This window comes from Leptodactylus fuscus, chromosome 2 (assembly GCF_031893055.1).
Source record: "Leptodactylus fuscus isolate aLepFus1 chromosome 2, aLepFus1.hap2, whole genome shotgun sequence".
NCBI lineage: Eukaryota > Metazoa > Chordata > Amphibia > Anura > Leptodactylidae > Leptodactylus > Leptodactylus fuscus.
In genome coordinates, this window is record NC_134266.1 from 165,624,244 (window position 1) to 165,641,653 (window position 17,410).

General features: G+C 41.3%; 1 protein-coding gene across 1 annotated transcript in view; it reads left to right on the plus strand.

Moving 5' to 3' along the window:
- CFAP47 (cilia and flagella associated protein 47) overlaps positions 1–17,410 on the plus strand; it is a 478,593-nt gene that overhangs the window by 246,101 nt on the left and 215,082 nt on the right. Inside the window, exons 43-45 of the mRNA XM_075265004.1 lie at positions 1,020–1,165; positions 6,057–6,165; positions 13,687–13,904. Coding sequence (XP_075121105.1) covers positions 1,020–1,165; positions 6,057–6,165; positions 13,687–13,904 — 473 coding nt within the window. The remainder of the gene's footprint in view (positions 1–1,019; positions 1,166–6,056; positions 6,166–13,686; positions 13,905–17,410) is intronic.

The window sequence follows — 17,410 nt, forward strand, 5'->3', positions numbered from 1 at the left end:
ATCAAACTCGCCTGTCCTTGTCCTAATAGAGAATCTATGGGATATTGTCAAGAGGAAGATGAGACACCAGACCCAACAATCCAGATAAGCTGAAGGCAGCTATCATACAACCTGGGCTTCCATAACACCTCTGCAGTCCCACAGACTGATCGCCTCCATGCCACATTGCTGCATTGATGCTGTTATTCATACAAAAGGAGCCCTGACTGAGTATTGAGGGCATTTACTGGACAGACTTTTCATTTGGCCTACATTTCTGTGTTAAATAATTTTTTTACAGTTGGTCTTATATATTAGTCTAATTTCTGAGATAATGATTTTTGGGTTTTCCTTGGCTGTAAGCCATAACCATCAACAATAACAGAAAGAAACACACGAAAAGGTTCACTCTGTTTGTAATGACTTAATATAATATAAGGGTTTCACTTTTTCAATTGAATTACTAAAAAAATAATAACTTTTTTTGATGATATTCTAAATTATTGAGATGTACTTGTAGCTGTACAAATGCGTTCCAAATTCCCAGTGGCATTTCAGTCTGTAAACCAAACATACAGTATATGTTAACACTGTTATTTCTGTTATCACTGTTTATACAGTTTCTCAGCGCAGATGACTCTATAAATGGAAGATCCAATTTTAGGTGGATTTTCCCCTGCAGTCTCTGATATTGCTACACAATTTCCAAAATGATATAATGAATAAACCTCATCCGAAGCTGTTCAGAGATTTTCTTTAACATTGAAATCAGCAGAGCTTCGCTTATAATATTATGTCAGAGACTCCCAGTGAGTCAAGTTTCAGAAGAAGATAAAAGGAGATTGAGCAGTCTGTAGAGAGTTCAGTCCCTTTGTTCTGAAAATCACTCTTGAAATGTACAAGGTTCCATGTGGATTTCCCCTTTAACTGCTCATTGTTTGATTTTTCACAAGGGTGTGGCTTTGTTGTAACCAAGTGAGTAATATATTGGTCTGCTATACAGTTTGTGCTACAGTAATAAGTGCATTGTTTTCTTACAGAACACCGGTCAAATTTCCTGCGTCAGTACTTCTGCCCAGTAAACTCTATTTTCTTAAAAGACAGCATTTCCACTAAGTTGCAAGTCAATTTTCTTCCATTTGTACTTGGAAAACGCTACTGCACTATTATTTTCACCAGTGAAGAGGTAAGTGCTTAGTATTCCATCTAGCTTATGTACTATGTACTGTTACTATCTATAAAACAAAAGAAAGGGGATTACCGTATTTTTCGGACTATAAGACGCAAAATTTTGGGGGAAAAGAAGGGTGCGTCTTATAGTCTGAAGGTGGCGCCTGGCATCCGCTGTAATAGAGAGGCGGAAGCCGGCAAGTGACAGACGCCATTACAGGTGCCGAGGCCTGAGACATCGCTGCGCTCCTCTGCCCTCCATGAAGCCGGCAGCGGCAGGGGCTCCTCCGTGCCCCCGCCGCTGGCTTCATGCAGGGCAGAGGATCGTAGCGATGTCTCAGGCCCCGGCGTCTATCCCTTCCCGGCATCCGCCTCTCTAGTACAGCGGATGCCGGGTCAGTATCCGTGGCCCCTTCTCCCCTGGGGCCGGTCCCCACCGGCCCCGTACCTGTAAAGTTGCAGGCCAGCTCCTGCGCGGCGATATCGCAGGAGCCGACCTGTTCGGGTGACAGCCGGGAGCCTAATGAGGCTCCCCGGCCTGTCACGGCTATATTAGTATTGCGGCTGGTCTCTATGACCAGCCATAATACTAATAGACAGAATGTCCCATAGACGGCAATACAGTTGTATTGCCGTCTATGGGACTTGCAATCAAGCGACCGCAGGTTCAAGCCCCCGGGGGGGGAATAAAATAGTAAAAAAAAAAAAAGCTTTAAAAATATGAAATAAATAAAAGTTCTAAATCACCTCCTGTTTTTTTTTTTCAATACAAGGTGATCTAAGCAATAGATATCCCCCAAAATGGTATAACTAAAAATTACAGCTGGCCCCGCAAAAAAAACGCTCTATGCGTCCCCGTACAGCTGCAGGGTCACCTGTCAATGTGGCCTTGCAGCTGTTGCAAAACTACAACTCCCATATATTAAATATTTTACCAGTTTTTGCTTCAAATTTTTTTTTCCCTATTTTCCTCCTCTAAAACCTAGGTGCGTCTTATAGTCCAGTGCGTCTTATAGTCCGAAAAATACGGTAACTCATGAGGAAACCTCTTTTTGGAATGAAGCTTGAGGATATCCTTTAGTCCATCCTTGTTAATCTCAGGCAATCAGATGTTACTATAAATACCGTTGAAATAGAAATGCAAAGATGTAGGATACAGCGTGCCATAAATATTATATAATACTCAGATAGGAGAGAGGTCTATAAAAAGGACGCCTTAAAAATGAACTTTTATTATAATAACTTAAAAAACCCCAACTAGTGAATTAAAAACATAAGTGCCACGGATAACAGTCGATTGCATATGTAATCACCCTCACTACTATATGCAGGATAACTAGGAACTCCTAAGTTTCTAAGACAAAAGGTATTATTCCCTTCCAAAAAAAGTCCAGGAGGTTAAATAGCTCAGACTTATAAAAAAGCCCTAATAGTATTCCCATATACAGCTCATTCCTCCATAATTGCTGCTATCCACAGTGTTCCATATAGTTTTCCCCAATGAAACACTACCATTCAGGGGTTAATACTAGTAGATAACAGTGGTAGTAAATTCCCAATGTCAATGATCCAGACCTGCCTTTTCGAATGGAAGCAAAGCTACTAAGGCGTTTCAATGTCACCAGCCTAAGTTCACTGAGACATCTCATAGAGGTACTTCCCGGTGAGCTAGGACAACAATAAACTTTCCTCTCCCTAGTCCTAAGATAACTACCTAGTGGAGCATAGTTTCAAATTGTCATTCCTCCAGCCCCCTGCTGGCATTAGTGTGCAGCCGTGTGAAGGAGTCAGAGGTGCTGTCTTTTATTGGCACAGGAATGCCTCCTATTCATCACTGGGACCAATCACAAAGCATCTCTAATGGTTCAGTCCATGTTGAATAATACTTACTTGGGCACCATTCTTTGGTTGTGCAGTGAGCATATTCATCCTATGTCCTAATGCATGTAACCAACTCTTCTACATACGATCGGCATTTCGGATCTCAAGCATGTGCGTATCCTTCCTGGCGGACATCTTAGTTAAGAGAATAGCGAAAGCACATGTACAAACACAAATTTCAGTCATCTTTATTGAGGGCGAGAATTGATATGCCGCTGATGCACTAGATCTTGATCACGGTTTATCGCAACTTATGGTCAGAAGCAACATCAGTTATGTGGAGGTCGGATTGAATCACATACTCATATTCACTATTTCTATTTGAACCCTGGATTTACATTGTATATTTATCTTCCCCAACTGATTATCTTATACTACAGCAGTCTTGTCTCCAGGACTACATATGCCTCTTTAAAATTTTGTTTTTATGATACAACCATGATCATGTATGCACATAAATTTACATTATGGTATACAGTAAATGTTACATGTGTGTTTCAATCCGATTTCCATATGTAATGCTTGAACAAAGGTTTGTTCTTACAGACACTCAGCATGTAGAATAATACTTACCTGGGTGCTATATTTTCATTGGTTGTGCAGTAGCTATATTTATCCTATTTCCTTAATGTATGTAACAATTCACTACCAACTCCTCTATATATACGATTGGCATTTCGGATCGCACGCATGCACACATCCATCCTGGCGGACATCTTTGTCAAGGGAATAGGGTAATCGCATGCGTGTACACTGATTTCAGTTATCTTTATTAAGGGCGAGAATCAATATGCCACTGATGTACTAGGTCTTGATTATGGTTCATCGTAACTTATGGTCGGAAACAACATCAGTGGTGCAGAGGTCGGATTGAATTACATAATTATGTTCACTGTTTCTATTTGAATCTTGAAGTTGCTTTGTATATTTACTTCCCCTAACTGATTATACTTGTTCCTATGATCCACGGCAGTCATGTCTCCTGGTCCACACATGATGTTTAATTGAGTCATTTACTGAATCTATCGTTTGTGTGCAGATGGAGGTGGTTCATTATTGTTTTTAACCTTTATATAGTGCAGTAACTTGCTGCGTACCTACAATCCATAATTAAGGGGACCCTCTTAGCCCTGAATCAGGTAGGCTTCGCATGAAACACTCCGTTCTGCACACAATGGAATTAACATAATCTGTTCTATGATTTTTATGCTGTACTGTGAACCAAAATAAAAGTTATGTTTTTATTCAACGATTCAAGCATTGGAGTGGAATGGAAATTTTTATTGAACCACATACTATCAGTAACACACTACGCCGCCAGGGACTCAGATCCTGCAGTGCCAGACATGATCCCCTGCTTACGCCAGTACATGTCTGGGCCCTTCGGAAGTTTGCTAGAGAGTATTTGGTTGATCCAGAAGAGTATTGGGAGAATATCATATGGTCCGATGAAACCAAAGTAGAACTGTTTGGTAGAAGCACAGGTCGTCGTGTTTGGAGGAGAAAGAATGCTGAGTTGCATCCAAAGAACACCATACCTACTGTGAAGCATGGGGGTGACAAAATCATGCTTTGGGGCTGTTTCTCTGTCAAGGGACTAGGATGACTGATCCGTGTACATGAAGGAATGAATGGGGCCAGGTATCGTGTGATTTTGAGTGCAGACCTCCCTCCATCACCAAGGGCATTGAAGATGAAACGTGGCTGCCTCTTTCAGCATGACAATTATTGAAGTTCCTGGAGTGGTATAGCCCGTCTCCAAATCTCAACCCTATAGAAAACCTTTGGAGGGAGTTGAAAGTCAGTGTGGCCCAGCGACAGCCTCAAAACATCACTGCTTTAGAGGAGATCTACATGGAGGAATGGGCCAACATACCAACAACAGTGTGTGCCAACCTTGTGAAGACTTACAGAAAACGTTTGACCTCTGTCATTGCCAACAAAGGATATATAATAAAGTATTGAGATGATATTTTGTTATTGACCAAATACTTATTTTCCACCATAATTTGCAAACAAATTCTTTCCAAATCAGACAATGTGATTTTCTGGATTTGTTTTCTCATTTTGTCTCTCATAGTTGAGGTCTACCTATGATGTCAAATTAGACGCCTCTCTCATCTTTTTAAATGGGAGAACTTATACAATTGGTGGTTGACTAAATACTTTTTTCACACTGTATAGCCGCTGAATCTCAATACCTTATCATACCATGGGTACAGGATGCAATTATAGTTTTGGCCACTTAGAAAAATCTTTAACTTAGTAAAGTTCATCTAGAAGTCTTCAGTGTGAAAAATTATTTCCGATCTTTAATGTGAAAGCTACTATTAATCATTCAGAAAAGGGCTGTCAAATTCTATGTACATGGTGCGAGTAAGAGTGGAAAACTTCTTGGACAGCTTGATTAGAGAGATGAGACGGCTCCCAGTGTTTCATTACATTACAGATAACGCCACTTCTCTGTTTAGCCATAGCTACGGAGATTACAGATAATCAATATGGAATCAATATCTTCCACTTAATCTTTTGTATATTACTTTTTACTTAGCTAAAAATAACTCTTTTTCCTAACATTAAACTGGATTCCACCAATTAACCTTTTCAATAACATTTTGTCAAAGAAAGTATAAAGGATTTGATGCAACTTTATATTTACTTTACATTATGTTTTCCAAATTATTTGGTCCTATTTAACCATTTCTTTCACTGTTTCCAGCAAAACAACAGTATTCATTAATGTAAGTAGTGTGCATAAATAGGAATATATGTGGAATAATGGAATAAATTCACGTATTTGAAAATAAAAAACAGTAAGAATATACATGAAAGCAGCACAATCCACATGTTACATTGCTCTGCTTACAAACAAGCTGCTTGAGTTACCTTTCTTCAGGTTATAATATTGTATGAATATGAACTATAGTTATCATAAGCATTATAAGCTATGTTATTATATAAGAGAAATAACTCAGTGATAGCAATTATAATGTGCAAACTTGTTTTTCCCTTCACATTTATTTTAGATTGGCGACTTTGTATACATTATTGAAGGAACAGGTACTCCTCCTCTACCTTCTGCCTTCTGTCCTGTAACCAGCCCAAATGTTTTCCACATGAAGAATGGAAATCCAGGTAGGCACAACTTATTCATTATTTATAAAGTAAGAAAATTAAATGGGATATCCCCCGTTGCAAAATTGATGGCCTCTTTTAAAGGGTTTGTCTAGGAATTACAGCAATCCCAATAAAGGCCAGGGAAGGTGAAGCATAACAAAAAAAACCAAAAAAAAAACCACTCACCTGTCCCAGCCCTACAGTGTCCACCGCCGCACATCACCATACATTTCCTGTGGCCACTGAAGCCACTGACTGGCCTCAGTGAGCACATGTGGCGCAGGATTTCCAACGGTGGCTTGAACAGTGGCACATGAATGAACAGTGGGGGATGATACTGGAGACTTGGGGACAGGTGAGAATGATTTTTTTTTTCTTTTTGTTATGTTTAACCTTTCTTAGTCTTTTAAGGTGTTGTTGGACAACCCCTTTAAGCTTGGGTCTAGCTGCTGGGGCCCACGCAGATTAGTTTGTTCCCTGCTCCTGGGTTTATATGCTGAACGTTGCACCACTCATGAGTTGCATTTTTAGTATTTTCAACTTTGTAAAGGTTAATAATCCATTTAATTGTAAGTGTTGATTGATTCAGTAAATGCATATTCCTTTTGAGGAGATATAGTTACGCCTCATACATGTATGATCCTATCATTTTCAATTTTGATACCATTTTGATAGTGATTTCTGTAAGGCCTGTGTGTTGTTTTCTTAACACAGAATTAGCAAGAACTAACAAATATGCTCTTATATGTCCTGAGCGCATGGCCGGCTGTGATGTATAGCTGCCATACATTACAGCTGGCCGTGCGCTCAGGACACATAGAGCTTATTTTGTTAGTCCGGTGTTATCCCATGACACGAGTAACACTGGTTAGGCCATATTATAAGTGCATTTACCTCTGATGAACCGATATTTTACCGGAGAAACGCGTCAGACGGCTTATAGTGGCCGAGTGTGTCATTAGTGTGATTGTGTGTGTACATCTTAGCCAGTGAACCATTTTCCTGGCTACAAGCTGACTGTTTCAGTGCTGGGTCCGTGAGTTGCAGGCTCAGTATAAGTGTGTGTTCTGTCCGTGTTGTTCAAGACTAAGTGGGCTGCCCCCACAGAATGGCTTTACAATATTATTAATTAGCCATTAATTGTTAGGAAGATCTCCCGTTGAAATGTCTACACCCGGACATTTACTATATGTTACAGTTCAACAAATTAGCCACACATGTAATTTAGCCCAGTCATTTTTATACCATTCCTATATCCTATGGTCAGTGAGCTTTTGATCAATATTATTAAAAGTTATATTTTAGTGCACTTTTTTCCTAATATTTGTTTTTGACGATCTATGGGTGCATTACATTATTAACTCTATTTGCAAGTTAGCTAGGTCTGCTCTGTTACTGCTCCTGTCTATTTAATTATTAGTGTAAAAGTCTGGGTCTGTTTCGGAGTCTTAAGTTGCTATTACTTGGGGTAACTGCAAGGCTGATAAAGTAGTCACAAAGAAGCCAATGGTCAATACATAAGATGAGTGTCAGAATTAGAGGAGAAGGCAAATACCATAGGAAGCCAGTGGTCGATGCACAAGATGAGCAACAGTATTAGCAGCAGAACAGGAGAGACTAGCTAAATTACAGGCTGAGAGCACAATAATCTCACAAGGCAGGAAGTACAAGGCCAGGTTTAAATAGGATGTTCAATAAGAGAACAGGGTGGAACAAACCAGAGAGGCGGTTACTGAAACTAGAGGCACAGGGAACTAGGCTTCAGATTGGCACAGGAGCTATCCTGAATAGCTCTGTTGGAAAAGATACAGCCTGGGAGACCAAAGTCCCTTGGTTGAAATCCTAACAATTAATGTCTGGACCTGCTTACTTCCTCTAGCCTTTCCCTGTGTCACTGCATCTATTTATATGTGTAACTTTAGTCAGTATTTGACTGAGCAATGTGATGTGATCCATGCATGAATTCAATTTTATTCTGGTGTCTGTATGTCCTTTATGATAGTTCTGAATTCTGAGTTCTGCTTGCCACTTTCATGAAAAGTGGCAAGCAGGGTGCAAAAAGTCCCACATCTTTGGCACAAAAGGAGCCTCTCTCTAAAGATGTGTTCAAACTACTTCCATCTACACCAGTTTAATAAATTCCCCAGTGTTGTAACATCAAAACAGAGCATGACCTATAAATGTACAAAATTGTGTTATCATCACATTAATAACTACAGCAAGTGGCTTAATCCTGGAATTTCGTCAGAAGATTTTAGTATTGAAAGAATCAAGACATTAATTCTAAGGCTAGATCAATTAAATAAAAATGAATCTGTGGATTTAGAGCTTTGGTAACTTTGAGTCCAGTAGTATATCCAGATGCAGTATGTTTAAAATAATTAATTGCTCAATTTCTATTATTTAATAATTAAAACTTATAATTTATGATTGTATGATATTAATATTAAGAATTAATCTAATAATACCACAGAGTCAACTTCTTAGAACCAATGGAAGAAAAATGCTAAAAGTTCATAACTACAGTGAGAATATGGAGATTGTAAGGGAACCAATCACATGGATGACATGTATTGAACCATCACCACCTGGCTATAGTGTTTTTCAAGAGGCATTCTTGTGTCTAAAATCAGTGAAAAGACTGATATTGTAAGAAAACAAGTTATAACTCAGGACACAGCACATGCCTTGATGCAGATTATCCCTCTGGTCATCTGGATGGGCCCCTTAATAAAACAGTCATGCCAGAAGTGCAGTTTTCATGCCCATTATTATGTGTTTGATGTGCTAGAAATGGTCTGATGTCAAATTGAGTTCTGAAATCCCACCTGTCTGCTGTTGACGCCTTCTACAGGATAGGGCCCCAAATGGCGTTTTACAGTTCCTGGTGAATCCCATCCACACATTGCACAAAAATATGTTTCAGTTTTGGAAATTGCAGCATGTCAATTATACCTAAGGAAATGCCTGCGGTTTTCCTATAGGTATAATGGAAACAGAAAATCCACAGAGGAAACCTCTGTGGACTTTCTGTGAAAAGAGCTTAGAAAAAAATTGCGTTGTCACCGTGTTTTTTTCCTTCAGTGCTTTTTAAATAGTGCTCGGTTGGTTACATCTGCTTCAATCTTGAGAGCTCTAATGTGGTAACCTTGAAAAAAAACTTCCTCACTACCTCCCCCTGCCCCACTGTCCCTATTGCATGCTCAATGCACACATGAAACCAGGGCTCGTCCACCTGACTTCGCTGAGTATGTCCAGGGTACAGGAAACACCAGTGCATATGTGAGATTTGAGGACACACTCTGCTGATATCTGACCCTCTGTGGACTCTCTCCTCTTAGAGAATTTCATCTTTACTTTTTTGACTGTTCATTAGGGTTGAGCCGATCTTGACTTTTCAGGATCGATTTTAAAATCCGAACCCGATCTCGATCCCAATTCCAATCCCAATGCAAGTCAATGGGATTTTTTTTTAAATCAGACATCGGATTTTAAAAGCAATCCTACCCCCTGGTGTCCACTTACCTCCAGAGATGGCTGGTCCTGTGCCCCGTGCCTTCATTCTTCGCCTCGCCGCTGCTCCACGCTGCTTTTCTTCCTTCGCTGCCCCCTCCCTGCCAGGTTAGGAGAGTGTGGGCGGGTTAAGAGAGTGTGGGCGGGTACTGGGAGGGGAGACGTCTCCCCGCCCTGTACCTGCCCACACTCTAAGCCACAAGCCCCGCCTACCTAGCGCTTTAAAGACTAACCTGGGAGGCGGGGCAGCGAGGCAAGAAGAAGGAGGGCACTGGAGCAGCCATCTTTAGAGGTAAGTAGCTGCTAGAGATTTAGTTTAGCCTTCCATTCGAATGAATGGAGGCAGCTGGCTGGGTTAAGGCTGTGTGTCGGCTGCCTCCATTCATTCCTATGGAACTGCAGCGGAGCCTTCACACTGAATATACAGCGTATACTCAGTGTGAAGGCTAAGCAATGCATTGTGGGAAAAATCACCGATCTCGATCCCACATAAAAAGATTGTGTTCGGAATTCCGATGGCGATCGTCAAATTTTCTCGATCGCCGATCAGAATCCGATCTTTTCCGAACACGATCGCTCAACCCTACTGTTCATGCAGTACATTGAAGTACTCTTGTTTTGTAATGCACTATTCCTGTCCATGTTATTCTGACAGATTGCATATTAGGTAGGCAAAGGAGTATATTACACTCTAGTGGCAATGATGGCTCATTGGTATTACAATGATTGTCAGTCTCTATAGACTGCAGCATATAAAGGGTTATCTCTAATCAATTGCAAAGAGTTGTGAGATGTATTACATTGTATTACATTACATTACTGTGCCATCACTGACAGTGCTATAAATATACTCTGTTTTGGTTATAATAATTTGCACTAAATTTATCTATATCACACATAGTCTGATTACTCTTGCGCATATTTTGGATAGTGCTATACGCCGACATTTGTCACGCAACTTAAATTTGCACTAAAGTTGCATAACAAAAGAGCCATTCATTTCCGTGATGTTGCATGTGACATTCATCATGCTGCGGTGCAATACACAGTTGCACAAAATACCAGCCAATTTTGCATGCAATTGTGTTGCATACGACAATGAGTCATGTGCTGCTACAATTTCTGTATTTACAATCTTTTCTGCAATTTTGCATGGTGTGCAGATTAGTTTTTCTTATTAAAATTCCTGTAGGAATTCAGTGGTGCTCAGATACCCAGGATCCCACTTGTTGGATTCCCACTGAGCTCTTATTGGTGACTTATACTGAAATCAATAAAATTGAATTGGACAACACCTTTAAATTCGCAGGGAGCTCCATTGTTATCACAATGTTATTCTATTTTTGATACATGAAACAACTGGCTGATTACAATAATTAACAAATTAGTGGTAAGTGTTTTGCAGTTATAGTTATAATCCGCTTTCTATACATGAGATAAAAGAAGCAGTGTTAATCCCTCATAATGTTATTCAATGGACTATATTTAGAAATGACTTTATCCTTCCTAGAGTTAGAAATGCATTTCCATTATAAATGATATATCTCTATTAGTCATGTTGTGTGCATCATAATTTAATCAGCTCATCGGCTCATCATCCTATTCTATTATTTACCTCCTATATTACAACGTTTATCTATAAATCAGGTATTGCATACCTTTTGTAAAACCAACATTAGATGGAGGCCCCATGTTGTGAAAATGCAGCTTTTTTGTTGCAGATTTTGCTGTGGTTTATGTAGTAAATGTAAGACTATAGGAGCCCCGATACAAAAAAAAAGTTTGGTGAAACACTTCAATGCGTTTCACCCATCATGACTTTGTCAGGAGGTGTACATAATCCAACACAGAAGAGCTATATACAGTATAGGGCACATGATTAATGGCACAGCACGGTCCACAGTGTGGGTATGACAGGCTGCGTCAAATGATGTGGACCCATAACGCGACCACAAGAGTGCCTGTGGACATCGCAAGGCCAGCGCATGAACGATATACCTACCTCTCCAGATCATATATACAAAGGGAACAAGGTGGAGCTCTAGGATCATAACAATTGACTATGCTAATACCGCTGAAAAAATATACAAAGCACAAAATCTTATATATATCTTATTTTCGTAATGGAAAAGGTTTGGTGCTCAGTATAATTTTTCAGTGGAATTAGCCCCATGTGGAATCCTGACTTGCCCCATTATAGTCTATGGAGTCTGTGGGTTTCCTCGGGTAACTGTTTTTTAAGCAGACTGGGTCCAAACTCACACGTGGACCCAAACTCTAGTGTGAACCTAGCATAACGCAGAGGTGAACTTAAAACTGTATACCAAAACATTTTTTGATGGATAAAAAGTGATTTATGTATAGTTTTATATTCATGCAGTTGGCATCCTTGATTATTGTAGTTGTAATGAGAATTCAACTTGGTTAAATCTATTGTAATGCTTAAATGACACCTTCATACAGTATATCATTATTTCACTATAGAATCCTTACTTGGTTTAATCTCCATGTATATACTATATTACTGACAAAATGAATTGATAGAAGGATCCGCTCTACCAGGAATATTTCTTTAAAAAATAACGGTACTATTCCGTTATCGGGCCAGCAGCAGCGCAGTTCAGCAGCAGCTTTCGGGACAGCAGTTCAGCAGCGGGAATTACAATGACATCCGAGGACTGCTGGCCCGATGCTTGTGCCCAGTAACCAGTACATCGATGACCCCCCTCCCCCATCCTTCTCCTCCTGCCAGTGCTGCCCCCCAGCTCTCCTTACATCTTCCCCGTACCCTCTCCCCGCCACACGACTAGGCCTCACCTCAGCGCTAGTACCGAGACCGAAAGGAAAGACACCGGGGCTCAATCCAGGCCCTGACAAGAAACACGCCGACTATAGGAACGGTGAGCTACAGCGAGCCGGAGGGACAAACTTTCTGCAGCGTCCGGCGGCTATCTAGTAGCATTCATTGCTCAAGATTTACGGTGAGGCCTATTACAGGGAGAGGGTACGGGGCAGATGTAAGAAGAGCTGGGGGGCAGCACTGGAAGGAAGAGGAGGATGAGGGCATCGATCGATGTACTGCCTACTACACACAAGCACGGCCTCTATCATCGGGCCAGCATCGGCTTAGTCATGTGGCGGGGAGAGGGTACGGGGTAGATGTAAGGAGAGCTGGGGGGCAGCACTGGAAGGAGGAGGAGATGGAGGGGGGGTCATTGATGTACTGGCTACTGGGCACAAGCATCGGGCCAGCAGTCCTCGGATGTCATTGTAATTCCCGCTGCTGAACTGAACTGCTGTCCCGAAAGCTGGTGCTGAAATGCGCTGCTGCTGGCCCGATAACGGAATAGTACCAAAATAACTTTTAATCCATAATGATTAAAAAACACTCCATAGACAGGAACAAAAGTGCAAAAGTAGGAAAAAAGTGATTAAAACCGCATAGGTTTCATTGTGGCTGACATGTTTCGACACGTCTGTGTCTTACTCATAGCCCAATCTAGATTGGGCTATGAGTAAGACACAGACGTGTCGAAACATGTCAGCCACAATGAAACCTATGCGGTTTTAATCACTTTTTTCCTACTTTTGCACTTTTGTTCCTGTCTATGGAGTGTTTTTTAATCATTATGGATTAAAAGTTATTTTTTAAAGAAATATTCCTGGTAGAGCGGATCCTTCTATCAATTCATTTTGTCTGTACCTATACACAAGCCTTAGTCTGAGGTTTGGATCGTGCACCCAGGTTACTTGAAATCGACAAGCCAAAGGAAGGTGGTAAGCTATAAGCTTTCTTTTTTTCTTCTATACTATATTACTGTATAGTGTTTATCGTTATTAGTCATTATCATTCATATGTTGTTTAGACATATTCCTGTCAGAAAGAATTTAGAATTCATCTGTTTGCTGCATGGTCTATGGTTAACAGGCAGACTGAACCACTGAATAGATCACTTCAGTGCAAGGTGTTTGTTTTAGTTCTTTAATCTGTATACCACATTTTTTTCAATATTTCATGTAACACAGGGTCACAGAACATATGCTATTTTAAATGCAAAGAAGATAGTATCCTGGAGGAAGACCTGAAAATTCCATTGGTGAATGGAAGAAGAGAGAAGGCTTTGGCACTTGCAGCTCAGATGCAGATGTCATGGCTAGAGTATGAACGTAGAAAAGTTACTGGCACATTGGAGAGCAGCAGTGTTCGAGCTGCAGTAGCTTCAACAAGTGACAATATTGAAGAGGTATGTCTGTGTAAAAAATGAAGAATCACACGGGTCTTTTGGGTCTCTAGATTTTATTTGAGGCGTTTCTGAAGAGTTTTATGCATTAGCTCCAAGGGATTGTTTGACATTGAAAAATAAATGAAAATGGTTTATTGAGGATTCTGCAATTATACCCCAAAGTAAGTACAAGTCATGTTTTGAATTGTGACTTCTGGTCAGTCCTACACTTAAGGCTTCAACTGTGTAAGGGGGTGGATTTCATCCGTTTAAATACCCTCTTGTTAACAGTTATCAACAGACAACCACTCTTTTCTTGCTGCTCTAGGATAAAAGAGAGGGTGGATATAGAATTATTATATGTTAGTCAGTCCTACACTTACAGGGCTATTCCCATGTACATACTTTTTTTTTTTTTAATTGTAGATAATTAAAAGTTAAACAGTTTTGCAAATATAAGTAATTGAACATTTTGCAGAGTTTTAAAGGTTTTCTCTAAATATCTTGCGATCACAGTCTTGTTGTCTTGATCGGTTGCCAGTGGAAACGACCATGAATGCAGGAACTATCTAAGATCAGAAAATCAGCCATGATTTCCTTATTGTGGCTGGGATATCTTCTGATACATGTAGTGTCCCCACCTGATACCCCAGCTACAATAAGAAAATCATAGCTGGGTTCCTGACAAGACCCAGACCATAGAAAGTTTCTGCATTAGTGGTCATAACTAGAGATGAGCGAACAGTGTTCTATCGAACACATGTTCGATCGGATATCAGGGTGTTCGCCATGTTCGAATCGAATCGAACACCGTGTGGTAAAGTGCGCCAAAATTCGATTCCCCTCCCACCTTCCCTGGCGCCTTTTTTGCACCAATAACAGCGCAGGGGAGGTGGGACAGGAACTACGACACCGGGGGCATTGAAAAAAATTGGAAAAAGTCATTGGCTGCCGAAATCAGGTGACCTCCATTTTAGACGAATAGTGGATTTCAAATCCGGGTCATATGAGAATGTGAACTTTGTGACTATGAGACAGGGATAGCTGTACAGGCAGGGATAGCTAGGGATAACCTTTATTTAGGGGGGAATGTTATTAAAAATAACTTTTTGGGGCTCTATCGGGTGTGTAATTGTGATTTTTGTGAGATAAACTTTTTCCCATAGGGATGCATTGGCCAGCGCTGATTGGCCGAATTCCGTACTCTGGCCAATCAGTGCTGGCCAATGCATTCTATTAGCTTGATGAAGCAGAGTGTGCACAAGGGTTCAAGCGCACCCTCGGCTCTGATGTAGCAGAGCCGAGGCTGCACAAGGGTTCAAGCGCACCCTCGGCTCTCCTACATCAGAGCCGAGGGTGCACTTGAACCCTTGTGCACCCTCGGCTCTGCTACATCAGAGCCGAGGGTGCGCTTGAACCCTTGTGCACACTCTGCTTCATCAAGCTAATAGAATGCATTGGCCAGCGCTGATTGGCCAGAGTACGGAATTCGGCCAATCAGCTCTGGCTCTGCTGGAGGAGGCGGAGTCTAAGATCGCTCCACACCAGTCTCCATTCAGGTCCGACCTTAGACTCCGCCTCCTCCAGCAGAGCCAGCGCTGATTGGCCGAATTCCGTACTCTGGCCAATCAGCACTGGCTAATGCATTGTATTGGCGTGATGAAGCAGTGCTGAATGTGTGTGCTTAGCACACACATTCAGCTCTACTTCATCGGGCTAATAGAATGCATTGGCCAGCGCTGATTGGCCAGAGTACGGAATTCGGCCAATCAGCGCTGGCTCTGCTGGAGGAGGCGGAGTCTAAGATCGCTCCACACCAGTCTCCATTCAGGTCCGACCTTAGACTCCACCTCCTCCAGCAGAGCCAGCGCTGATTGGCCGAATTCCGTACTCTGGCCAATCAGCACTGGCTAATGCATTGTATTGGCGTGATGAAGCAGTGCTGAATGTGTGTGCTTCTCACACACATTCAGCTCTACTTCATCGGGCTAATAGAATGCATTGGCCAGCGCTGATTGGCCAGAGTACGGAATTCGGCCAATCAGCGCTGGCTCTGCTGGAGGAGGTGGAGCCTAAGGTCGGACCTGAATGGAGACTGGTGTGGAGCGATCTTAGACTCCGCCTCCTCCAGCAGAGCCAGCGCTGATTGGTCGAGTTCCGTACTCTGGCCAATCAGCACTGGCCAATGCATTTCTATGGGGAAAAGTTAGCTTGCGAAAATCGCAAACTGACAGGGATTTCCATGAAATAAAGTGACTTTTATGCCCCCAGACATGCTTCCCCTGCTGTCCCAGTGTCATTCCAGGGTGTTGGTATCATTTCCTGGGGTGTCATAGTGGACTTGGTGACCCTCCAGACACGAATTTGGGTTTCCCCCTTAACGAGTTTATGTTCCCCATAGACTATAATGGGGTTCGAAACCCATTCGAACACTCGAACAGTGAGCGGCTGTTCGAATCGAATTTCGAACCTCGAACATTTTAGTGTTCGCTCATCTCTAGTCATAACCATTGGCAACCGATCAAGCTAACAAACTGTTACCACTAAGAAAGTTAGAGAAAATCTTTAAAACGTTGCAGAATTTTTAATTACTTATATTTGCAAAAAATGTTTAACTTTTAATTATCTACAAACATAGATATAATCATGTACATGGGAATACCCCTTTAAGGCTTCAGACTTCCTATAATTCTACTAGTGGCTATATTTAGTGGTACTTGGGTGCTAGTTCTTTCACATGTACTCATCTTGAAAACTGAAACCTGGGTATTGGCTGTTTCCCAAATGCATGTGAACCCTGGTTCACATCAGTGTTTGGGTTTATGTTCAAGGAGTCCGCTTGGGAACAGAAACCTATATGTATTAAAAATCGGTTACCTAAGAAACCCCACGGACTCCATAGATTATAATGAGGTCCGTGTAGTTTCTGCACAAAACATTCAGAGAAAGAAGTACTGCAAGGCTAAGGTCCCACATTGTGGAAACGCAGTTCTTTTTGTTGCAGATTTTTTTTGAAGCAAAGCCAAGAATGGCTACAAAAGGAATAGGAAATATATAGGAAGTTCTTATACTTCTACCTTCTTCTCAATCCTCTCCTGGCTTTGGCTCAAAAAAACGCAACAAAATCTGCAACAATACTGGCCATTCACTTCAGCTCCTTTCCCCTATGGCACTTATCAGTCCTTGTGTTTTACTGAAACAAATACTAAGGTCAAGTCATGAGATGTAAATGATAGGAGTTATACTGTATCTCATGAAGCCAATCTGCATGTATATGTCCTATCAGACTGTGGATTCCCCTCTATGAGAACAGTGAGCCATCCTGTATAAGCATCTTCCAATCTGGCAGACAGTCGTCTTTGTGTCTTTCCATACCTTCCTCTTAACCCAAGATTCCCCAAAATAAGTGGCTCATGATGACCAGTTTGAAAAAAAAAAAATCACCACCAGCACAGAATTATATAAATTGTTATCTTATCCAGTCATCTCAGAATATCTTGAGCAGCTGAAAGGAAAACCAAGGAAGG